The 26283-nt window shown below is 39.9% G+C and overlaps 1 protein-coding gene across 2 annotated transcripts; it reads right to left on the bottom strand.

The window, feature by feature from the left end:
* Nucleotides 1–4880: 4880 nt before the first annotated feature.
* LOC103724256 (polyadenylation and cleavage factor homolog 4-like) lies at nt 4881–20121 on the bottom strand. Of its 2 annotated transcripts, none has more exons than XM_008815457.6 (7): nt 19482–20121; nt 15007–15108; nt 14433–14690; nt 10133–10258; nt 9423–9986; nt 6986–8908; nt 4881–5458 (listed from the first exon to the last, which is right to left on the bottom strand). In XM_008815457.6, the coding sequence occupies exons 1-6, from the start codon at nt 19851–19853 to the stop codon at nt 6989–6991; spliced, it is 3342 nt and encodes a 1113-aa protein (XP_008813679.4). In that variant the 5' UTR covers nt 19854–20121; the 3' UTR covers nt 4881–5458; nt 6986–6988. The 2 variants fall into 2 exon arrangements, with proteins under 2 accessions (XP_008813679.4, XP_008813677.4); XM_008815455.6 differs by having other exon boundaries at nt 14424–14690; nt 19482–20066.
* Nucleotides 20122–26283: the final 6162 nt, after the last annotated feature.

Here is a 26283-nt window from a genome sequence, read left to right on the forward strand (position 1 = left end):
TAGCTCTGATGTCCCCATCAACTCCTTCCAGGTGGAAAAAACTTGACCTCGCCGAGTGCAGATCTGGTTGGAAAAATTTCTGCAGGCATGACGAAGGTGGTGCTGTTGGGACCAAAGTTGGTGAAGAAGAAGGTAAACGCATCCATAACAAGGAAGCCGAAGTGGTTGCCTGGCGTGGTCCAATGGTCGTAGGGGATGGCGAAGTCGAGCAGGTACACCGTCATCATGAAGAACTCGATCGCCTGGATCGTGAACTGGCTGATGATGTCAATGTGGACCACGATGAACCAGTACCCCGAGACGGTGTCGCAGAGCGTCAATTAGAGTCTGGGCCCTTGTGATCCTGAACACTTCTTCGACATGCCTTGGGAACCATCCGAGCACAGGCCTGATGGGCCCGTGGAAGACCAGGGGGCGGGCTGTTGAAAATGGGCCCGAAGGCCTGCAGGCTAGAAGGCCTGCCACAGAAGGTTTGTGGAGGGAGGGCCTGATGGCCCGCTGGGTTAGAAGTGGAGGGCGAGGATTGGGGGGCCTATTGGGCCCGATGTTTCGGGAGGGGGGGTTTGATGACCCGTTGTGAAGGGGAAAGAAGAAGGTTGGGAGAAGAGACCGGAGGTGGTGAGAAAGGAAGTTGGCCGAAAGAGAGAATGCAGGGGAAAAGGATGAGAGGAAAGAGGGGAGGCGGAGCGAGGGAGACGACGGCGGAGGCGATGGAGCGCGGGCGGAGCAGCGGATGGGAGGGGTGAAGATGGGACTCGGCGGCGGCAGGGAAGGCCGAGGAGGCGATAGAGGAAATGCTTAGGAAGGAGGCGCTCGACGGCGAGGGCCCACGGCTTGCAGGTGTGGTGGTACAAGCGGCGTGGCTCGGCGGAGACGCAGCGAGGGGCGGCCGATCGATGAAGATGAATAGGTAAGGGTTTTTTTTATCTGGCACGTGCGGTCACATGCGTACCCCTCTTTTTTTTGGGGAACTTTTACGAGTTCGGCTTATCAAGTTCGGGTTTTTAGCCACAACCCGCTCCGATACCTGTAACGGGTTTGTCACGTGTAAATCATGTGCGCTCCTTTTTTTTTTTTTGAAACAGACTCGGGCTAGTGGGTAACGAGCTAATGTGTTTGGCTCTTACTCGTTAACGCCGATCTTCTTCAACCTCCCGACGGATTCGGACAAGAACACGGTGGCGGCCATGCATTCCTCTGGGTGGTGCAGCCTTGAACAGGGAAGGGGGAAGGGCGGGGCGGAGCGGCAGGTTTTGGTGACGGTGATGGAAGACCTGGAAAAGGTGGTGGGATAGGGGTTTGGTGACGGTAAAGTCGAAGTCGGACGCGAACGGGCCGACGCTAGGTGATGCGGCAGTCGTGGGCTTGATGGTTGGTGGGGAGGAAATGCCAATGGGGTTTTCCCCTTTTTTTTTCTAGTGCAATCGGGAAAGAAAGAGAAGCTAGATCCCAGGACTTTAGCAGATAACTTGGATTGGGACTCTAGCAACAGGGGCAAAGCCAGCCTGCTCTAATACCAAGCTGATGACGGACCACTACAGGGAGAAGAGAGAAAGAGGAAGGAGAAGAAAAGGAGGAGGAAGAAGAGGTTATAGAGACACAGGAAGAAGAGGTTATAGAGACGAAAGAAGAAAAGAGGAGAAAGAAGCAGAAAGGAGGCTACGGTTTTTTTTATTCAATCATTCCATTCCTAATTCATGAGAGGAGTGGCCTTTATATAGGCCTTACATCAGGTCAAACAATTGACGACATACCAAAATTGGACCGTCAATCAGTTGACTAAGTCGACGGATTGATTACATACCAAAATCAATCTAATCACTCGACCCAATTACACGACTTAATGGGTAACCCAATTGACTTGACTTAAACAAAAGCAACTAACCAAATTGACTCGACCAATAACAAAAGCAACTAACCAAATTGACTCGACCAATAATACAAATAACTATTTGACTCCATCATCTGAATGAAGGGCTCTGATGTCCCCATCACTCATCCTATGTCAGATTTTCTTATTTTAGAATTTATCCATTTATGTTCCGATATCATTTGTAACAACTCAAAATCTTATCTAAAAAGGCTAATACGTTCAATTAAGAATCATACAATAATCTAGAAAGAGGCATATATAATAATAAAATACTATGCATCAACTTCATAAATCAAAAATAATTCAATTAAGAAAATATCTATAATTTGCCCATAGGTCTAAAAAAAGAGTTACACTACTTATCTTGCGAATGCAATCCAATTAACAGATCCAATTAATCTCAAAAATTCTTCTCAAAGCGTAAAATTCCAAAAATTATATTTTTTATTAAAATTTTATCATAATTATTTTTTAAAAAATAAAAATCTTAAATTACAACACCTTCACAAGGCTGACCAAGCAGTGGTGCCCGACATCTGGGTCAATCCGATCAAAGGGATTTCACCGAATTTTGCTCGGACTAGGGTACAGATGGTTCAATAGAGATCAGGAGGTGATCAGATCTAACAATATGCAAAAATGACCAAGATGGGGCTTACGTGCCACCGGCCGAGCATGGATCAAGCCCCTTCACCAAGGTTGATCCAGAATCACGAAGAGGAGTATCATACTGGACCTATTATTTCTAAAGAGAGAGTAGAGAGAGAAAATTTAGTAGAGAGAGAAATGAAGCTTCTCTCTCTAACCAAGAGGAAGGACGAGGGTGATTGTAGGTGATGCTTGGAGTCAAGAAACCCATGGCCGGCCAACGGCGGCCGATGGCCGGCGGCGACTGGCGGCCAATAATAACAAATCAATAAAACAAATTAGGGGTTCCAACCCCTTAAACCGTGGAACAAAGCATCCCGGGTGGTTGGTACCTCAAACATAGCCATAAGCCGCCGTGGGGCACCGAAAAGAGCTCTCGGTGACAAGCGTTGGTAGTGGAACCAGCTAAAAAACTAAAGAAGAAGATCGATTTTTACACAAAAATAGGAGAAACATGCGCTTTGCCCCTTATCGACCAAATTCTGACGATCACCTGCCGAAATCGGACTTCCAAGGGTCACGGAAGAAGGGGAAAAAGCAATTGATCAATAATCAAATGCCGTTGAAAAGCAATTGATGCAAACCAAAAGTGAAATTGAAGTCATAAACTAACAATCATGCTCTATGATCAATAATCTACTACTGTCACACCCTACCATTAAACTTCACCCTAAGGATATTCATGCTTTGCCATCCATACTATATGATAGCCACTTTAGTGCCTCAAGTTTGAAAATCATGAAGAAACCCAACAAAGACATGTAAAGAATTTAGAATCCTAATCTAAGCATGCATGCACCAAAAACTAAGCTATAAAATTATAAAGAAATAAAAAAAGAGAAACATTCCTAGGCATTAATGAAATAGAAGGTATTCCACCATGACTTCCAAAATTGTAGGACACGATTATTTTGCTTTGTGCCCTTGGATGAAGAATTGCCGCTATTGTAGTATTCGATCCACCTACAGGACCCTGCTACCTCATGATCACCACTCGATGCTTCTAGGACTATTGAAACAACACAATTGCTTTCAAGGGAGATATTTGATGTAGGTCTAAAATCCTTAGGACAGAGATATACCTATCCTAGGGGTTTCCAAAGTACCTAGGTAAGAAAGATTTTTTTTAAAAAAGGACTAATTTAGGTGAAGCAAATAAATGTAAAGTAGAAATTAAAAGATAACTAATTGCTATGACGCTAACCTAAAATATTTTTACGAAGGGAAGGTAAAACACCTGCCTCCCCAGAAATCCTGGAAATGAAAGGGACTATGATAATATGCAAGAACTAAGATAAATTATATTAATGCAAAAAATAAACCAAAGCTAGAAAAGAAAAGAGAAGAAACCCCCTCCTTTTAACTCGTTGAATCCTAAATTAGACCCATCTACACACCTCTTCGAGTTCTTCGCATCCTCTAGGAACATAGAAGGCTAAGAACTGCAACCTTCCATATAGGGAAGCCTTCATCTCAAGAAGCATGCTCTTGCAAAGGCTCAGAACTTCTTCAAGACTTGGCAATTCCTAGCAATCTCTTGATAGCGCCTGATCCGTTGGAGGCTAGGGTTTATATCGGAGGTGGTCTAGAGATCATTCTCATCTTGATCCACAATAGAATTTTAGAAATCTACAGAAAACATTCTATTGCAGGGCTTGCAATGATCCTCTCAAAGGTCACAAGCTGCTGAAGTGGCTGAAGAGGTAGGAATGATCCAGAAGTTCTTGTGAAAAAGAAGCTCTTACATGTTAATGAAAACTTGTCACAATAGGGTAAAACCACAAGTAAAGATCAACTTGAGGAGTTAGCATTTGGGTACAGGTCGACTCTACCGTCGACAGGGTCAGCATCATTCTTATACAACCAGCACCAATTAGTTAGGGATCGTAGGCAAGCGATCGATGGTCAAGACTCATCATCAGTTGGTTTCCTCCTACAGCTGTTAGCAGCATCAATATGGTACTAACAACAGGGGCATACCTTCAGTAAAGTACCAATAGTAGTACTATAGGTTGACTCCAAGAAGGCCTAAGACCCTTTTTTTTTCCCCATAAAACTGAATACCATGCATAGAATTAAGTGTGGCAAGGCTAACTCCTTTTATTTGGAATTTCGAGAGCCTGGTGTCTTCCACGATAAGGGGCATTTCGATCCGGGAAAAAGAAAAATGGCTGCTCCTACAAATACAAAAAAAAAAAGGACCAATTCTCTACAAATAAAAATCCAGTAGCCATTTTCGTAAAATACAGGAAAAAGAGAATATATATACCTGTATGAACATAGCATTAACATATTATGGAGTGACCATTGCCCCATTTTATAGCAAGAATTCCGACATGCAATTACAACTCAACCAACGAAGAGCCAAAACCAACAAATTTTATCCACATGAACTATTAATACGATGCAGTATATACACGGTACCCATAAAATAATAATACTGGTACAGTTTGTAACAAATGATAAGGCAACCTTCAGCAAAGAATATAATTCCTGTAAGCCTGTGAGTTGTCAGTGCTGAAGTACATCTGAGTTATACCACAGAGTGACAGGCAGCCAAAGAGATCAGGTGAATTTAACTGGAAAGCTAGACTATTCATAGCCTTGCAGCAGTTCTTTCTATTGCTGAACATGATACTTCGTAAAATGCACAATCTATTTTGAGGAAACTAAAATAACAATAAACGACATGCAAACACCATCGGACGAGAGAAAAAACAAAGCTGACCTATTTGCTTATCCATTCCTTTTGAGACTATAATGTAACGAGGGAACATATAAAAGGAACAAAAGAAGAACGGTTTCTCATTGTCATGCGCAAACAAGAAACCCTGATGGCGCACACAAATAATTTGTCGAGACCAAACCTCATCGCAGCAACACCTGGAACTGCAGCTACGCCTGGAATGCCCCAGAATATCAAGTATCTGTCCAGCACTGCAGCAAACGGAAAGAAAACGAAAACACCTCAGCATTCCGAAGGTGTTACTATTTCAAGAAAAATAACCTCAACCTCTTCATAAGCACTTTCCTAAATTGATTAAACCCAAACTAATTTGCAAATCACCTTCCAAATTTGATTAAACCCAAACTAATTTGAAAATCACCTTCCTAATTTGCAAGTCCAAATAACCAAGAAATCATAAACATAATCATGGTTACAAGTACCAAGCCACTACCAACACCCAAGATTGGCGGAACTATTCCAAACCGCCCAGTTCGGGGTGTCCCAAGCCATACTAGCGGCGGACCGAAACAGTTCCAACAACGAAACCGAGCACCGTCGACGGAGGGGGAGAAGGAGAAGAAAAGAGAAGAAAGAGAGCGAGCGGGGAGGAAGGGAGAGGAAGAGGAAGGGAGGCCGGTAGAGGGCCGATGGAGGCTGGCGAAGGGCCGGCGCCCGGGCAAAAGGCGGAGGCCGGCGCCCGGGCAGGAGGCCGCGGCCGGGTCCCCTGACGCTAAAAAAGTTGCAATTTTTTTTAATAGTCGGACCCTTGTTTCAAACAAAACAGGAGACCCGGCTGTGGCCTCCGCCTCCTGCCCGAGCATCGGCCTCCTCTCTCTCCCTCTTCTCTCTCTTTTCCTCTCTCCCATGGTCTGCGTTCGCCCTCTCCTGTGTTGGTACAGACCCACACTGTACGGCGCAAGCCCTTACTGACTCGTGCCACCGGACAACCGGTACGGTGCTTGGTACCAATATAGCAGATCGCCAATACCTATTACTGGATCCATACCAAGTAACAAGCGTGCCGCTTAGAATCACGCAGCACGACATCATATTAACCTACGCTAGTTTAATAGAGTTTGGTACCACCAATGCTGGGACAAAACGTCTATTAGGTCCTATTTTAACTTTTGTATTCTCATTTGGTTCTAGCATAGCATGGATGCCATTCGCTAGCTAGCATGTCCCTTGGACGTGAGTCCTCGACCATACCTAACATATTCCATTTACTAAAAGAGGTTGAACTACGAAATGCATTCTAATTACTAAAAGCTACAGAGTTTCAGATAACCCCAAGAATTGATAAGCTTTACATCTCATAGTCAAAGATGGCAATCAGAAGGCAGACTACTTGAGAATTTCCCTTTCAGATGCCAATCATCATCAAGAAGAATTCATGTTCGCAATCCTATATTATTGCATAGTATTTTGTTAACTATATCACCTAGAAGAAAACATTGGATCAAGACATACAAAATCAAAAAATAAAAATCTATTAGTAACCAGAAACATCTAAAATACAAGACAATAAAGGCAGAAAAGCAACAGCAGTTCACACTAAGCTATTTTATTTAGCCCAATTTAACTAAGAAGAAAAATCAACACAGACGTACTACAACGAACAGATATGCATATAGGGACAATGCACTGATGAGTAATTGAGAGATGATAACAAAACAAAAACAAGAAAAAAGCTTCATTATTGTAGGAAACAGGCCAAATGATCCATAAGGTCATACCATCTAGTCCAATGCAGCCTCCATGTCATCAGCTGAGCTTTTCGACATACACTTAGCATGCACAATGGGAACATGTCCAGCAGACTCATCCATGAAATCCATATCACCTTGCCTATTTGTTAGATTTAAATATACTGCTCCTTTATACATCCATTCAACCCTTTCAGCAGAATAAATGTCCTCAAATGGTTCTCCACATAGTGCACATATGCACTGGCTTTCATCTGCAGGAACTGCTGGCTCATACTGCTTGTCCATTAGGACAATCTTCTCCACAGAAGTGGCTGACTCCAATGGCCCACATTGTGGTCCCACATATCCAGTGACCCAACTAGTCAAACTCACATACCATTTTCGAGAAACTCTGTTGAAACTGCTCAGTTCACACTTCTTCAGGCCATGCCAATCCAAGTGACTATTGAGCTGTGCTTGAAGTCTGAATCTTAGGCCACATATGTTGCATTGATGCTCTAGGTCATCAAAGAGGCTACTGATCACCTCAGGATGAAATTTGCGTATGATTTCTGGCTTGAACTCGATGCCTAAAAGGTCCTTCAATGTTACAGTGGATGGTAACAAAGCTGCACTTGTTGGAGCAATGTCTTCAGTGCCAGAAGGCTCTTTCGCTGCTAGTGAACGAATGGTTGAGATATCTAAGTTTGAAAGTTTTTGCTCCGAGGTGCTGCTAGCAAAGGCACTACTCTGATTCCCTAGTTTGTTAGGCAGCTGAACTGAGGTTGCAGCTGGCAAATCTGTTGCTGGTGAAGATATCAAACCTTTTGCAACTAATGAGCTCAGAAGTCTTGAAAGTGGATTTGTAGTGGAAATAGCTAAATTGGAGGTCTCCCTGTCGGTATGCACCAAGGATGGAGGCAGTGGGCCAGGTGGTAGGGGAGGAAGCACAGCTCTCATAGAGGGCAGCATCAGAGCATTGTCATGGGACAACAGAGGTGATATTGATGCAGGAGTGACAGAAGGATCAGATGATGTCACAACTTGAATAGGAGGAGACCCGCTAGGTAGGGGAGGCTGCATGTTCAGGTTCTGGAAATTATTCATTGTGTGGTTGGGTAAGAGTCCACTCTTCATAATAGCAGCCAATAAATTACTTGTACTGGGTTGGTCCGAGATTTCAACAGCAGCATTATCTGAGTTGTTCTTTCCAGGAAGTCCTATCTGATGAGATCCAAAACTCAGGGATAGAGGTGGTGATTTCTTGATCTGATGGGAAGTTTGAGACTGAATTTGTGTCTCTTGCACTGATAGATTAGGCTCTGGTTGCTGCAAGAAGCGAAGATGATGCCTAAGCTGAGCAAAAGGTGCCGAAGAACCAGAAGCAGATGAGTTTTGCAGGTGTTGAGAAGGATATGATGGAGGTGTCTTTGAGGTTAATGGAGAATGAGAATGATGAGGATGACTTTGAGCCGAAATAGGAAAAGAATCCTGAGTTACTGGTGTATCAGGTGCTTGACTCAACCGTTCTGGAAGATGCATAGGTTTTTGACCTATGGGAAAGAAGGAATTAGATGGAAGAAGATCAGAGTCAATTGAATTGTGTGATTTCTGATGTTGAAGGAGTGCAGAAGATGGAGGTGAATGTGCAGATGGTGATGGAGGCTGCGACTGTTGCTGTCTTAGCTGACCTGACATTCCAGTTGATCCTGGAACTAAAGATGAACTCATGCTTGTAGATAAACCACCCCTAAAAGAAATTGGCTGTCCTTCAGACTGACTAGAAATTCTTGAGCTTGTATGGTTCAATCCAATCATTGAGTGTGGCATGTCAAGTGGGGCCCAAATGGAGGATGTAGGATGCTCCAAAGGATCTCGCCCCATGTATAGTGAATCTGCTGAAGTTTCCATACCTATTCCGCAGTCAGTATCATGCTTGGCATGGGGCTGCTGAAGGTGCTCTTCCAGTTCCTGCATGACAACTGGAGATCAGCCTCCACATTTTAACAGTATTGTGTAATAACACCAAACTAGTTAAGAAGTGGAGCTCCCTTTATGATACCCATGGCCATTATTAGGGAGGGAAAAAAGTTTTAGGCTCACTTTCTTCATTCTCACAATTTGTATGCTCTGCTGATCTGTGGATCAGTACAGAGACATGCAGAAACAACTCGGTACAACTCTAGATTTTTCTGTTATAATTTACTTTACATGAATGACATAGTTTAATCTTCAATACAAACTGCATAGTTGTATTAAGATTTAGTATAAATGAATGCACACTGAGAATAATTGACATGCACATTTTTGCCTGTAGATCTATTAGAGGACCATATACAAATTGTAGAGACTTTTGCTCTCCACCCACTAACACACAAGAAGAAACGATAAATTCCAGTCCTTTGCTACACAAAGATGAACACGCAAGTATGTAGTCTTAAGTTCAACTACCAAGAATATATGATCGAAGATGTTAGATAAATACCTCAAGTAGTGGAACTCTGCCTTCCCGTCCAGCAGTCTTCATCAATAGAGATAGGGAGTCAATTTTGTTTAGATGAGAGGATAGATGCTTGCTCTCTAGAGGCATCAACTTGCCTTTTTGCAAATTTGCAGATTTATTTTCATCATTAGTACTCCACCCACCTTTTATTAGGCTATTATTGCTTGCATTATCTATTGCTCTAGAATTCATATCATCCCACATATATTCTTCCTCCTCAGAATTCTTCCAGTTATTAGATGTTCGTTGGATGCTTCTATCCTGAACTGAAGGCAGCTGATTATCTAAGTGTGCAGATCCAGATGAACGGCATACTCTATAAGCATGATTAACATCGAAAACACCACTGCTGACATGCATCTCAGAAGCATTTATGCCAGCACCATGATATGGTTTGTCAAGTCCATCTCGCTCTTTAAGTCTCTTGCTTACCCTTTCAACTCCAAGGTCCGACTGCACTGGAACATCAGAAGAAAACTCATGGCCTCTGAATTCTTTTTTCTCATGAATGGGATTGTTTATCAGTACCCTATGAGGCCGCAGATTCTGCAAATCAAACCGAGACGCAGATTAACAGAGGAATCGTTAACCTGGATATATTGGATACTTTACACTTCAAAATAAGTTTTATTCAAGCAACAGTTTTAGTAATGATATATGAAAAGAATAAAACCAGGGAAGGAACTGCATACAGGCATTTTGCTAGGCGGATTTGTCCATTGTCTTGTGCTTCCAATAACTGCTGCTTTGTCAGACCTCTCTGCATCATCAATAGAACTAACCGCACGATTGATGTCATCATTGATTATTTCCTTTGCCTTCATTAAAAAACCAACAGAACATTAACAAAATAAAACTATATGAAGATGCAATGAAAAAGAAAAGTGATGATCTCACTGATCAAATGAGAATTAGTTCCAACACAACTTGGTCTTTATTGTAGAAAATATTACTCCATCAAACTTATATGGTTCACACATTCACTTTCATAACAATGAAATTCAGAGACATGAGTGAACCTATTTTTGCAGCTACATTCTCCCCTTCCTAAAATCTAAACCATAAACCATGGAGCACTATCCTAGTCATATCATTAGCTTGTATGCATACAAATGCAGCCTTTAATAGGACCAAAAAGCAAAGAAAGATTTAAGAAAGCAATAACAAACAGATCAGTCAAAGCTTGCTGTTCCTCCTCCATTGAGCATATGTATCATGCACAGGAACCAAAATTTTCCAACATAACTGATTTCATTAAGCAACAGAAATGACTAGCTTGTAGCAAGATTTTTGTTATATGCTTTGGCATGGAATGTGGACCACAAGTTATCTGAATGCACTTCCATGAAATGAGGTGGGTAATAAATGTAATATTTTATTTATACTAAATGTGACATAGTAGCATATCATGGAAACAATTTAATTCTCTGTTAACCATTACTAAACAAGACTTGCCCAATACATCAACTTGCATATACTGAATTCCGCATTCATTTTTGAGAGAAATCTGCACTAATAAATTCAGTCCAAACAATTTTAAAATTATGTTTCTTCCTGTGACATAGGTCAAGAATTCTCAAAAGTTATGACCTAAAATGCTTTGGATTTATCTTATAATTGTTTTGTCCTACCACTAACAAGAGAATTTAGCTGTTTTCAATACTCATAAATGAGGCAATCATAACTTACAGCAAGTTACCGTAACACACGTCCTACAGCCCTCTTGATGGACTAAATAAGTTCAATAGGTAAAAGATACTGGAAGTCCAAATGGGGTAATTTCATCCCAGTTGATTGGACGTATAGAAACTAAGTGCAAGCAAACCTCAGTTTAAAACTCAAAGTTCAACATCAGTTTGACATATTAAAGAGTGAAATAAAAGGTACAATATGCTTGAACTAGTGAAAGAGAAGACAAATTGCACAAACATTTTACTTGACAGTCAAGTCTTTGGGAGCCTCTTGTATCTCAGAAAATGTTCCTTGAGAAAATAAATTTTGGGGGCCTCAACATAGGTGAATATTTCTTCTGCTAGGATAATGGATGCATGCAAGAAAAGGAGGAAATTCTAATAATTATGATTCTCAGATCCAGCATGAGGCAAATCTTCAGTATAGCCCAAGAACACTTTCATGTAAAGAAACAAACACACCTATAAAATCAGCAGCACCTAGAATGCAAAATGAGGAGAGAATATTTTAACTGCAGGCTAATTTGTAGTGCGATGCAACCTACAATGATGGGCTACAAAATGTATCAATCAGAATTCACTTTAAGGTCCAGAAAACTCTAATAGGGAATGCATTTGTCTCATCTACTAATATATAATCGAAAAGGAGCCTGCAGCCTCGTCATGGGCCCGTGCCAAAAAAAAAGAAAGAAAAAATACATTACTATGAAAAGATAGAGGTGCATATCTTGCACACTAGGAAGCGAGAGAGAGAGAGAAAGAGAGAGAGAGAGAGTACTCTCCCAAGTTTTGAAATCTTTGGGATAATTAAGAGAGAGAGACTCTTACCAAACTTGGAAACTCACAATCGAAAAAGAAAAAGAAGAAAAGGATAGAAGGCTCAACTATCCAAATTTACCCATCTTGCCAAAGATAATATACACACTTGCAGTTTATTATATAATTATATTTTGCAAATGAGATGATATAATGATAACCTGTTAAACATTTTCGTTCCTTCTTATTAGAAGACTCAAGTTCCCAATAAATGATTAAATTCTCTATCTAATAAGAAACGATGGTCCCTGCAAAGACAAATTTTAATAATTTGCTCTTCATCCAGTCTCCTTTGTTCCCAGACCCAATGGCGACCAGTTCTAAATTTATCCAGACAAGCTCTATAGAACAAATTCCTAGGTAAAACTGAACACCCTCTGGAAATTTCTTTTTGATCAGATCTGATAACAAGGAAGATCATCATTCTCATATAAAGCCTACTTCTTTGATCCCTAATAGCCCTTCTTATTCGGGCTGTGAATGTGACGGATCAACTCATGACTCAACTAGATTACACCTTGCCTGACCTGTTTTTTTTGGAGCCGTTGCTCAGCCCTGCGAATAAGCGACCTTTTGAAAAATTGGGTCAAGTATCAGTCATACGTTTTCCTACCTGGCCCAAACCCGCCCGATCCATGCACTGATTGCATCTAACTCAGTTCAAATAATAGATGAGCCAAACCAGCCCAATTCAACTCAATACAAGATCTCATGACTTTAAAATCCCTAAACATGTAACCATGTTTAAAGTTTGTAGGTCGGGTACTAAGGTTATTTCTTTGTAGGTCTATGGTTCAATCAAGTTTGAAGCTTATTCTTCTTGACAACATTAATGGTATCAATCCACATTAATATCCCCTCTTTATTTTGTTCTTTCACTTGCTATCCATGTCATCATTGAATTTCCTTCTAAATACATAATTAGTGTGCCTTTTTATCTTGCATTGGACCCAAATCTATAACTAGAGATGGGCATCGGGCCGTGCCAGGCCCAGCCCGGCCCAGGCCCACCAGGCCACAGACCAAACGGGCTGTGCCTGGCCCGGCCGGTTACTAAACGGGCCGTGCCTGGCACGGCCCGCTTAACCTGAAGGCTAAGCCCGGCACGACCCTAGGCCCGTGGGGTGGCGGGCCATGCCGGGCCCGGCACGGGCCGTGCCAGGCACGAGACGGATGAGGTTTGGCCTAGGAGAAGGGTGTCGTTCGGCGAGGCGAAGCTCTGCCACATAGGGGAGGAAGAGCTGGAGGAGACGAGGATGAGGTTGCCGGAGTCAAGGAGGGCGGCGTAAGAGGCGTCTCTGACGCCGGGGCTCCAAACCTCGTTGCCGGACTCGTCGGTGAGGGAGAGTTGGCCGTCGGAGGTGAGCTCGAGCTTGGACCCAGCCTGGACCGGGTTGTGGCCGTTGGCAAACCAGACAATGGCCTGGGGGGTGGAGTTGTACCAGATGGTGAGGAGGAAGAGGGAGGCGTTGGAGTCGAGGGCACGGAAGCCGAAGGCGAAGTCGCTGGAGGGGGAGGGCCAGGAGTTGGTTGAGCCGAGGGGAGTGAGGGTGGTGCCCTAGGTTACATTGGTGTAGGTTTGGGCAGTTGCGGAGAAAGCTTGGGTTAAAGCAAGGAGGGCAGCTAAGCTTACGAGATGGCGAGAGAGAGGAAGGGCTGCTGCCATTGCCATGGTATGGGATTTTAGCCTTCTGGAAGACGGGATTCTATATATTATACCATATGTCTTAATTTGTAAATGTAAATTTTCCTGTAAAATATTATTTTGACTATTATGCCGTGCTTGGCCCAAGAATTGTGCCAGCCCAGGCCCTTATGGGCCGTGCCGGGCTCGGCCCGCGGGCCAGAAATCCTTAACCCAGCCCGGCCCCCTTTTATGAGCCGTGCCTAGCACGGCCCGTTACTGTAGCAAACGGGCCATGCCTGGCACGGCCCGTTTCGTGCCGGCCCATGGCCCGGCCCAGTGCCCACCTCTGTCTATAACTGACCCAACCAAGACCCTAATGCATCGGGTTGGGCTCGGATTGTGCTTGACACAATCCCGCGCAAATGACCCGATGGAGCTAATACGCAGTCCAATCTAGTAAGGCATCGGGTTGTGTCTAAGTCATGCTTTCCCCAGTACAGTTGCAAGACTACTTTTATCCAACCTATTTCTGACTTTAATTCCTGCACAAAAGTTCAACGAAAATACTCATTCAGTCATATCTTCATCCTTTTTATGGGGCATCCCTACTTAACCAAGAAACCCAAACTGATCAGAATGTAAAAACCATGTGGAAACCTTAACTGCAATGCCACTGTGAAATTATTTACTATGGCTGCAACACTTTATGCTATTTCAAAAGACCATGTGGAGACCTTGTGCAGTCAACAACAGTATAGCATGAGAAATGAGCAGAACGCTATACCAGCATGAAATCAATATTCCAACTAGAAAGTAAAACTGACCACTGTATCTAAGAGCATATCGTACTTTGCTTACCCTAGTTGAGTGTTGAAGGCGCTGTCTTGCTTCTAAATATTTTGGATTCACATGGATACTTTGGGGCGGACGCTGTGTTGGAGAATCCGGCCTTGATTTTGCAGCTCCAGATGAACCATTGACAATAGGTGAGAAGCCAAGTTCTTTCTCAATTATCTGAAGTGGAGCAGAGGGGAAGACTCCTTTCCACGTTCCAAAAAGATGTCGCATACTAGGATGTACAGAAGAATCAACCTGTTTGTAGGCCCTGCAAAACACCTATTTAAATGACAAGAATCATTAAGACTAGATTCTGCACAAAAATGAAGTAGCTACATCATTTTAGAAGCTCAGCTATGACACAAAATTTGAGAAAACAGGTCACCAGAAGGAGAAACAGGAACACGATAAAGAAGTTTAAAAACCTTTCAAGTTTTAAACAACTAATTTAAAAGTTTTTGGCTTACAAATAGAGAAATCACATCCCAATTCCGTGGAAGGAAACCTCCTAGCATAGATGGTTTCCAATACATTAAAACTACCAGCTAATAATATAATAGATTTTACTGATATCATGACTCAATGAAATATCTACCTCAGGCAGTCTTGCAGCAAAATATTTAATGTAATCTCTTCCAATATTCTTCACTATACTATCAAGGAGATACAGGGATGGCAACCTCTGTTCACTGGGAACCTGTAAATCAACAGTAACATCGGATAATACTCATCATAACTAGATTATTCAAGAAAAATGCAGAAAACTTAAGTTTTAGACAGATTCCTGGCAGAATGAAAAACAGCAAATTAGCTCAACAAAAAGCTCCACAGGAAACTTGAATTACTGAACAGGACATCCCAAAAAAAAAGCTATTAATATACTTTTAGAGAAAATGAAGGCATGTTAAAGAATGGAGATTGGCAGGCTCATTAAACCAACCTTTTCTCTACTTAGAGTACTAAGGTTTTTACCACTTTGATAAGGTGCACAAGAGCAATGCATCATTTACCAACGATATCGAAACAACTGTAGTAGTTAAAAGGAAAAACTAGATCCATTCTGGATCCATTCTTAGCAGTGCTAAACATATGAACTAAGTACATGGATCCATTTATGAAAAATGAAAAAGAATAGTGGTCAACATTCAGTTTAGCCACTTTTCGACCAATAGCAATCCATTACGAAATAAATTATCATACATTCTTCCCCCTTTCCCTCTTCACTAATGGTAGTCTAAGCCTCTACATTTAAACAAGAAAACATCCATTAAAATCTCAGAGAAACTTCAATTGATAAATATGATTGTTCCACACAATTTGGATAAACCTCATCACAGTAAAACTTAAATTGATAAATATGATTGTTCCAAACAATTTGGTTAATGGACGGAAAATACCTTGGAGCATGAAGTAGAATTGCATCATTTATAAATAACTAGATATCAGCAAGTATGATGCATGTTTTTCACTCAAGGAGTACTTGATGGATGGTTGCTGTCCCTCAAGATTATTTCCTATAGATTTGAAAGCTCACTCCCCCATTTGGTTCATGTGTTCTTTTATAATCATTTATTAAGAGTAACTGTTGCCTGGCAGTGGGTGGGAACTTTCAAAAAGAAAAGTAACTGTTGCATGCAGTTCATTTAAAATATGGACTCAACTTTATGGATAAAGGCCCAAAGAGCTTTGAGCTATAATAATAGAGATGGGTACAATACGTTACAGACTTTGAAATTTGTGCATGATATATGTGGCTTATTCAACAAGGAGAATATAATGACCGCTGATATATAATCAATAATGATTGTTTTACTAAATTTGATAAATCTAACCCTCATTTAGTTATGACTTATTTCACTTCCTAAGTTATTAATTAAGAAAAAGGTGGAGAAGCATCTTTGCTAAAATAAGAGATTGTTTGAATAAGTGAGATGCATGAAAAAAGTTATTCCAGCCCTATTTCTTGTCCCATCCCTAAGACATTGACAAGGGGGTTCAAAGTTTGTGGCATAAATTGAGACACCCTGTAACCCACCTTGTAAATGGGAGTTTGTAGAATGCTTTAGCACATATTTGAATGTCCCGACTCCAAGTTCTTGCTATAAAAAGATGACAATAAAACACAAATAAGGCAGTACGATCTGTCCAAAATGTGTGCAAATAGTGAATCATATCATGAACTATAGAAAGATGAATGTATTGGCTAACCTGCAAATCACGCCGCTAGGTACACACTGATAAACAATCCTCAAAACCCAAACTTAACCTGATTTTTTTCCCTCTCTCCAAGTGAGATCTCAAATTATTAGAAGGGGAGGAAACCTATTAGAATTATAGCGCAAAACACACTTGAGCCTGACTTCCAAATACTAGCCCATCAAGGCACAGGTAATGGGTAGTTATGTAATTTTCAATTTCTACACCTAAAGAATAATAAATGCACTCTCCTTTTCTAGCAATTGCATGCATTGTAAGTTATGATATCTGTAAAATAAACTATGCAGAGAAAAAGCAAGTTTAAGTGCAACATATATGAACAGAGTGCAATTATGAAATGCCTTGATATCTAGAACAAATTTTTGGCATGTGGCATGTGCTATGATTAACATCGAGGAAACAAAAATTAATATAATACATTTGTGTACAACAAAATTAAAATTTTAATTGACAGTAGTGAAGTTCAGATGTATGAGTAAAATATATCATTTCATGGCTAATTTTCTGTCAGAATGATTTAAATCATAATTGCCCGTTTGCCACTAAAATGATATATGCTGAGCTAAAGGGGAAAAGAATAATTGCAAACTAAAAATAAACCTATTTCTAACTCCTACCAATTTTTTTCTGCTTAGAAATCAAATATCTATGAATCATTAAAAGTTACAAACCAGTAACTCTTCATTTTCCCTCGCACAATCAGATTAGTTAGAAGTTAAGCCATTGAATTGAACTAAGTAACAGGTCAAGATGAATTTGATTATTCAAAAAAGATGAAGTGACAGAAGATTTTAAAAAAGGAAGAATTCTATTCAAGGTAAATCCATGACAACTACTGTACAGGAAAAAGAATAAATCAACAATTAAAAGAACAACCTAGTAAAGGAACCCCAGACCACGTTATAATTTACAAGCATAAGGTATCAAATGCTTAATTATCTTTATTTTACTACTAAAATTAGAATCACCCAAAACGTCCCAAAAAACTTTACCAAAAAATGATTCAAACTTCATCCAGAAAAGCCCCATTAGGCCTGTAATTGTATCCCCTCTATCTCTAGATGAAACAAGTAATGCACCCACCTGCTCTTCCTAATGTGAGCTTCCCACAATTAGCAACCATTCCCAATTTTTCTTGCATCTATTATATGCAATGTCCTAAAATGGGATCCAGGCAGATGCATATGTGCCCACATATGCAGTAGCAGCCTGGCGACAACAGCGTATGCAAATATGGCCTGCCTATGTTGTTGCCTGGTGCATAGTGAGACACCAAGCACCTTCATAGGCCTCATGAAAGACACAAGCAGCTCAGGCACTTACTAATTGTGATAATGATGGATTGTTGTTTGATAAGTCACTTTTCATTTCTCAAAGTAAAGATTGACTTTCAAGTGCTTTGTATATGTAAGGCAGGTACTTCAAACTTAGTTATATGCTACACATCTTTTTAGCATGTACTTTGATTGTTCTTCATACAATAATTGCCAGATTGTTCACGCATTGGCATACTTGAAAATTTAGACATAGCTCATAGGAAACTCTTGTTATGATTATTTTTGGTTTAACAATTCATACTCTACTAAGATAGGATCTTAAATAACTATGGCTGTGTAGATAACTTTTTCCTTGTTTCTGAACTTTTAACTATATTTTTCTAAATTTTCACTTATTTTATTTATTGTATCAATTCATTTTATTATTTTTCGAAATACCAACTAACATAGATCTGCAAATGCACCCTCATGTCACATAAGTGCCATGCAAAACTCCAGCCACCCATGTATTGCAGCTGCTTTTAGATACCTGACTGCGTGTGTAACAAATTCCATTAAGTACAATTGCTGAACATTGAAAGAAAGAATATAAAAAAATATGAGCCAATTGAAGAGAATAAGAAAATTTGTAGAAAGAGTGAAGAGAATAAGAAAACTATAGAAATAAAGACCTTCAAATGAACTGAAAGGATTCTTGACATTATTAATTTGATAAATTGATGGACCCCTGTGACCAAAACAATAGGTCCTCAACCATATTCAGCAAACTGTATCCCATTTATGCAAGAAACAAAGATGACGAAAATACAATAAACGAACAACAATCTTAGGCCACAGTTGAATAAAAAAGACTTTCAAGAAACCTTACATCTAAATTACTATACAATAGATTTTCCATGCCTAGTCAAATTACAAGACAACACTACAAATCTCATTCAATTTCTACCTCATGGTAACACCTTTTTTTTGTTACACACAGCAACACTTCTCAAAACTTCAATAGTTTATAAAAGCTTGAGTGTTAGAAACAGCATGTAGTCCTAAAGTACATGTACAATGAAAATGTTCTTGCATTCATCTATAAAAGCACGTCCTCATTAAAAAGAGATTGTTAGAGTAGTGGCTTAGTATGCCCTTAATCTACTAGTCTAGACAGCAAACCATATGAAACCTCTATGCTACAGAACTGTCACAAAGGCATCTAACATAGTTCCATCCAGAAAGCATCCAACTTGAAAGTAGCATGTCTATAAGCTGCAAATCAGTAGCCAACGAATATGCATGTGATATGCAAGTATCTAGCCTCCGTCTATGGCATTAGTGATTGACAAAACATCAGTACGAAACACGGACCAGCATCGCTGAGATTAACAACCTAAAAACCATAAATTTCCCCACTGCATATGTAGGCAAACTTTTGTTTGATTTCAATACTTACTTCTTTGCCACTATAAAATATGTATTAAGGTACATATAGAGGTATCCTAGATTGCTATGTTTGTTTTAATGCGTTTTACAGAGAAGAAGGAAAGAATATATCTTTTCAATTTTGATGAGTTCAACCAAATCAGATCACCTCGAGAACATTGGCGCAGATTGCGGCAGCGATTCCCTTGGCAGCGTGGAGATTCTCTCCGGCTATGATTGTTAGATTCGTAATAATAGGCTTCGAATTGAACGTCAGCTCGGCCAGCGCCGTCTTGTACTGTGCCACGAGCTCTTGCTGCTGCTGATTCGATCCTCCCCTGATCATTTCCTCCCTTGCGTCCCTCTCCCTCTCGCTGCCGGCCCTCAGCCTCGGGGCCAGCGGCTGGCCGCCAGCCCTCGGCGGGGCAAACGGGCGATCTCGGCTGGCAACGGCGCGGTCCTCCTCCACCAATCGAGGTCTCTTCAAGCCCGGCTCTCGGGAGCGGTCCATGGCGGATCTGCGGGAGCTCTCCATCTCCATGCCCCCCGCGGAGAGATCCCGGAACCCTTATTCTCGCGAGAGCTCAGCGGCGCGATCTCCGGGATCTGAGATGGATACCGGAAGATATAGGAAATTAGAAACGAAGAGAAACCCTAATCTTCGAGAGAGGACCTCGTAGAGAACGAGGAACGTGCTCGAAGAGAGAGAGTGCGGGCGGAAGAGTGGGAGACCTTTGGAAGGGTGTGAGACGGACCCGGTATCATGAGTAATTCGGGGAAAATAAGATGGCAGTTTCAAAATAGGAGCGGGAATAATAGGTGGAAGCGAAGAATGAAATTTAACTAATCAAAGAAAAAAGTGAAGGTAGTTATTTCTAGTATAATAATTTAGAAAGAGCCGCCGGGGGAGGGGAACTAATGTACGACCAAAAATTCAATCATCAATAAATTATTTCTGATTTACAAAAGAGCCCTTCTTTATTTCTCCCGATGAAATGCCATTTGTGTGGGTCAAAAACCTAGTACCGTGCCCAGTTGCCACTTGCTTGACAAGGGTTAGCATTTGGCAGCCATCCGAAGGGATCATAGATAGGGATGGCACAATATAACTCAATCCGTCAATCCGACCCATGTTCGATCTGCTATAAAGAGGTTTGAGTTTGGCCTAAATAGATTGACCCATCTAACATGTTTATTAATTGAGTTAGATACGTATTTTCGATGTCTAACTTGTTTAACTCATTTAACCTGTTTAATATATGGATCGGGTTGGATCAGATAACTATTTACCCGTATAATCTGTTTAACTGTTGGGCTGATAGATAAGGGCCACAACCCACAAGGCCCATTGCGACTTTTGGCCTCGACCACTATATATGCTGGGTTCCCATTCCTTCCCTGGCCTATCCCCACTCTCTGAATCGGATCCGAAGACTGAGAGGTATGAAACCCTAACTTTAGATCTACGCTTTTCACGCCTACATTTCGCCTTGTTCCGCATTTCTGTTGCGATTTCCCGTCAGATCTCGATGAGAGAATCCTAGAAGTGTGGATTTGTTAGGTTTCTTTTTCGATTGCAACCTGTTGTGGGCGATTCCTACTTTTTGGATGCTACCTTCCTCCGATCTGGCGTTCTCCTGAAGCATTTGAAGTGGATTGTTGTTTTGATGGCAGATTTTGGATTTTTGCCTCTTGATTTTGGTCTTCTTTGCCTCTATGCGAATTGGGGGCTGTGGTGTTGAGGATTTTGGTTTCTTAATATAGTGCTGAAGATCAAGATACACAGGCTCTTATTTTTTCTAGGAGATCAAGGTTTGTTTTCTAGGTTTTAGGAACCAAAAGTTTAGCAGGCTTTTTAGAAATTACATTTGGGGCATGATAAAATGCCTGGTGTAAACACGGTTCAAATTTGTCTCTTTTTTTTCTTGATAACAGATTCAAATTTGTCTTTGATTTCTAACATACTCTAGTTGCTAGAGGGCTCAACTCCAAGTTCCCTGGGGATTGTTGAGAAGGTTCAGAGGCGATTGTTGACAGGTCTCCCTCTGTTTCTCTTGATACTTGGTTTAATTCTTTCCAACTCATATGGGGATTATAATATAGGTGTCTCTCTCGCTCTCTCTAACACACACACACACACAAAAGGGAAGAGAGAAAAATCCTCTTTGGAGACTAATCGAACTATTGCTTTATATAAGACCTTTCACTCTTTTGATGGTAAGTTTTACTACATTGAGATGAGTTGAGGCTGAAGAGGCCGTGAAGAAGCAACAACTAATCCATCTAGATTGCACCACATAAATACAGCATAATTTATACAAAACAATATATTAGGAGTAGCTTCATTCAGTTTTTTGGTTCAAGTAGCTTCAATCTTTTGATGGTTACTTTTACTACATTAATAAGACTTGAGGCTGAAGAGGCCATGAAGAAGCAACAAGTAATCCATCTAGATTGCGCCACATAACTACAGCAGAACTCCATATATTCGGAGTCACAAAATGCACATTTTAACAAACTTTTCTGCACCGCCAAGGCAGACCTATATATAGTGACTGCAGTGACCAGACCTCCAGTGGTTAGTTACAAGTTACAACAAATGTAATGTCCATTCAAGCAGATTTAACTGGTTTTATTATCTCGCAACAGTGGTTAGTGGTTATGTATGTTGGTTTCTTAAATATTTTTTTAATTTTTTTAGCATGGTTACTTATTTTTAGGTCTAACATTTTGTGATTCTAATAGAAGAGTGAGTTATATTATTTTCCTTCTTTTAGCTAATCATTTTTTTCTAAATTAGTATTCTGATATAATTTTAAATTATATGATATAGATGGATAAACAGTTCATTGTGAATATAGAGTTAGATAGTGATGATGATAGGGCAAATGAATCGACACCCTTAGGTTCTAATACAGTTGTATGTGACTCCATACATGGCAAACGTAAAAGAAAATTTACCTCTCCTGTTTATCAATATTTTCATATAAATGAAGGAACTAAAAAATGCAAGTATATAAAATGTGGTGCAGAATATTCATTTGGTGGTGAGGTTGGGACCGAAAATCTGAAACATCATTTAGAGAATTGTGGAAAGAACCATGACATAGGACATATGATATTATCACAATCTTAAGGGTCCATATTAATGTGTTCTGCTAAGTTTAATCTCGACAAATTTCGTGAATTGCTAACACTTGCAATTATTAAACATGATCTACCATTTCAATTTGTTGAGTATAAAGGCATTAGATCTTTGTTTGCTTATGTTTGTGAGGAGGCCAAGTTAGTATCAAGGAATACTGTAAAGGTTGATTTGTTGAAATTATATAGAGAAGGATAAATTAGTATTGTGGCTACATTCAATTCCTTCTAGGATAAATTTAACTTGGGATTTGTGGACCTCCATTACTATCGATGGGTATTTATGTTTAACTGCCCATTTTATTAATGAAGAATGGGTGTTACAAAAGAAAATTCTTTATTTTTGCTTCATGTCTCCTCCACATAATGGCATATCTTTATGTGAAATAATTTATGGTTTGTTGATTGATTGGGGGATTGAAAAGAAATTGTATTGCATGACTTTGGATAATGCATCGGTAAATGATGTTTTTGTTGACGTGCTAAAGATCCAACTTAATTTGAATAATGCGCTTTACTCGGATGGTGAGTTCTTTCATGTCTAATGTTGTGCTCATATTCTTAACTTAATTGTACAAGAGGGATTAAAGGAAATAGATGAACCCATCTTCAAAGTTCGTGAAAGTATTAAATATATGAGAAGTTCATAAGCTCGGAAACAAAAATTTTTGGAATATGTTAGACAAGTTTCTTTGAAAAGTAAAAAAGGCTTAAGGTAAGATGTTCCTACAAAATGGAATTCAACTTTTTTGATGCTAGAGAGTGCACTCTTTTACCATCGTGCCTTTCTTCATTTGAAATTAAGTGACTTTAATTACAAACATTGTCCATCTGAAGAGGAGTGCGGTAAAGTTAAGAAGATTAGCAAGTTGTTGAGTGTATTCTATGATACTACTTTAGTATTCTCCAGAGCTACATATCCTACATCAAACTTGAATTTTTCTCAAGTTTTCTTAATTGAGCTTACTTCAAGGCAAGAGATGCAGAGTGCATATGCTTTCATATAAAGAATTACATGGCAGATGTATGGAAAATTTGAAAATTATTGGTCGGATCATAGCTTAATCTTGGCCATGGCAGTTGTTTTGGATCCTCGATACAAATTTCAGTTTGTAGAGTATTGTTATAAGAAGTTGAATGGGTATGGTTCTACTGAGAGCATGCGCATCGATGGTTATATGTTTTCTCTATTTAATCAGTATATACTTGCTTCTTCTAAAACTCCAACTACTAGCACATCAACTCATGGAGATAAGGAGACTGGTACTTCTTCTGAAACTTCTGAGGCATGTAGAAAAGTAGATACTTTTAAGATAATATAAAACTTTTTTTTATCTAAAATAAATGTATTGTGCTTGTATCTGGTATTGCTTCTTATAAATAACTCATTCCATTTTTTCAATAATATAGGATTTTGATACATTTGAAAGCTTTGATTTTGTGACTACTACGCAGAAGTCTCAATTGGAATTATATTTGGATGAGCCTAGAGTTGATAGGAAGTCAAATTTGGATATCTTTGATTTTTGGAAAGCCAATCAGTTTCCATATCCTCAACTTTCTCTTATGGCACGTGATATTCTAACTATTCCAATATCTACGGTCGCTTCTAAATCTGCTTTTAGTATCGGTGAGCGAGTATTTGATAAGTATCGTAGTGCACTTAAACCGGATATTGCCGAGGCCTTGATTTGTACTCGAGATTGGGTGTTTGAAAATAAAGGTATATGTTTTATTGATTATATTTCTATTATTTTTTGAATGAATTTATTATTAATTATTGCAATATTTCAATGTAGATGTTGAGGAGGCCGAGTTAGATGAGATTGTAGAAGATGTCATAAACTTAAGTTCCTACAATGGAACTCAATCAACTCAATGCTCGGCCAATGTTGAATCCAATTCATAGTGAGATGAATAATGATCATGGATATTCTTTTTTGGTTTTGGTTTAGATATGAATGTTGTTATAGTTTGGAACTTTTTGTAAAGATTGAATGCTTTTTTAATGTTAATGATGTTGGGACAAGATTTTTGTAATGTTTTCTACATTTACCTTCTTCTTTTTTTGCTGCTTAATGTATAAAACAGGTTGGGTCGGGTTGGGTTGGGCTAAGGCCTAAGAGGTTATCTATTTATTAAATAGGTTAAACAAGTTGGGTTGGGCAAGTTAAACATGCTGGGTTGGGCAGGTTAAACAGGTTGGGTTGGGCAGGTTAAACAGATTGGGTTGGGCAGGTTAAACCGGTCGGGTTAGGATGGGTTGGGCTAAACAAGTTAAACAGGTCGAGTCGGATTGGGCAAATAGGTTAAATAGGTCGGGTCAGAATGGGTTGGGTTAAACAGATTAAATAGATCAGGTCAGATTCGGCAAAAGGTTACCTATTATTAAACAGGTTAAACGGGTCGGATCAGATTACCTGTTTATTAAACATGATAGGTTCAGTTGTAATTTCTGACCTGTTTAATAAACAGGTCGGATTCAGATTTCTGATTTTCTGACCTGACCTGCATCTGACTCGACCTTTTTATGTCTAACCGCCCTGATTACCACCCCTAATCATAGCGGAATAGTAAAATTTTTTTATTCATGATATTATTAAGTAAAAAAATAAGAGTATAAATTTAAATTAACTTATATCTATCCATGGTGATGATCTTAATGCAGATCCTTGCAAGTCTAGTGAATATCGGTATTATAAAAGTATGCAATTTTTTGAGAATTACTATCCACAATTGCTGCAGTCTATTTGCTTATCTTCTGAAGTTCTGTTTGGCTCTAAGTCTTTAAGAAGTCGCATGCCAAAAGAATGCACCACAAACAAAGCTTTTTTCCTTTCTCTCTCTTCTTGACGGATAAAAACTGCAAGCTTTCTTCTTTCTCTATCTTCTTGATGGACAAGAATAGCAAGCTTTCTCCTCCCTCTCTCTTCTTTATTGTGAAGAAGGCCTTACCTCTCTCCATGCACCTCACTTTATCTCTCTCTTTGAGTGTGAGACTCTTTAAATGGGATGTCCACTCTAAGGGGATGCCCCTCATATAGATAAAGGAGGTGCCCTCCTAGCCAAGTCTTCTAAGGACTCTGAGAAAGAGAAGGATAAGGGAGAGATCATAACCTACCTTCTTGGCCACACTTCTCCCTTAGGGTCTAGCATGGACTCTTAAGTCCATGCTAAGAAATAAAAGGGGTGCCAAATCGTTAAGGCTGCTCCCTTCCTTTCTTGAAAGATACTAATTTGGAGCCTTTGGTAGGTGCCGTAGTGGGTTGGGGAGCAGCTCAAAAGGTTGGCTCCCATTTGAGTGCAACTCAAGTGTTTTGGATCAAACTAGCCTAGGTATTTGCTTGACCTAACTTAGGCCGATCATTGCATTCGAGCTAATTACCTAGCCCAATCTCTTCTCCAATAAAATCCAAGTTTTTTATGATCCAATTGATGATTCTTAACTAGAAATCAGTCCCAATTGGAATGGAGACAAATGTTACATGCTAAATACATTACCTTGATGGGTCACTCAAGTTCATGCTCACCAAAGACTTGCCCCTTCAAGGCAACTTAATTGCCCATTAGCTGCATGGTCTAGCATGAGGATATAGAGCACATATCATATTACTGAACCTCTTAGTGAGTAAAATGAAACCAGTTGTTCTCTTTATTCCAGCACAAGTCATATGCTATATTTCAATCCCTCACCAGGCACTTGATCATAAGGTTTCATAGTCCATCAGATTCTTGGATCATGTTAGACATCCTTTTATGAAATTGCTTGCATAAATTATTTTTAAAAATTTAAATATTAGTCTTAATAATTTAAAAATAATTATTTT

The sequence above is a fragment of the Phoenix dactylifera genome, chromosome 12 (assembly GCF_051530095.1).
Source record: "Phoenix dactylifera cultivar Ajwa chromosome 12, Ajwa_hap1_PhDact_Kaust_v1.1, whole genome shotgun sequence".
NCBI lineage: Eukaryota > Viridiplantae > Streptophyta > Magnoliopsida > Arecales > Arecaceae > Phoenix > Phoenix dactylifera.

Coding starts and splice junctions, on each gene's coding strand:
- LOC103724256 (XM_008815455.6), bottom strand. CDS start 19,853: ATGGAGATGGAGAGCTCCCGCAGATCCGCCATGGACCGCTCCCGAGAG. Junction 10,259..14,423: donor ACTCAACTAGGGTAAGCAAA/GTACGATATGCT, acceptor TTTTTAATGAAG/GCAAAGGAAATAATCAATGA. Junction 9,987..10,132: donor ATCCGCCTAGCAAAATGCCT/GTATGCAGTTCC, acceptor TTTGATTTGCAG/AATCTGCGGCCTCATAGGGT.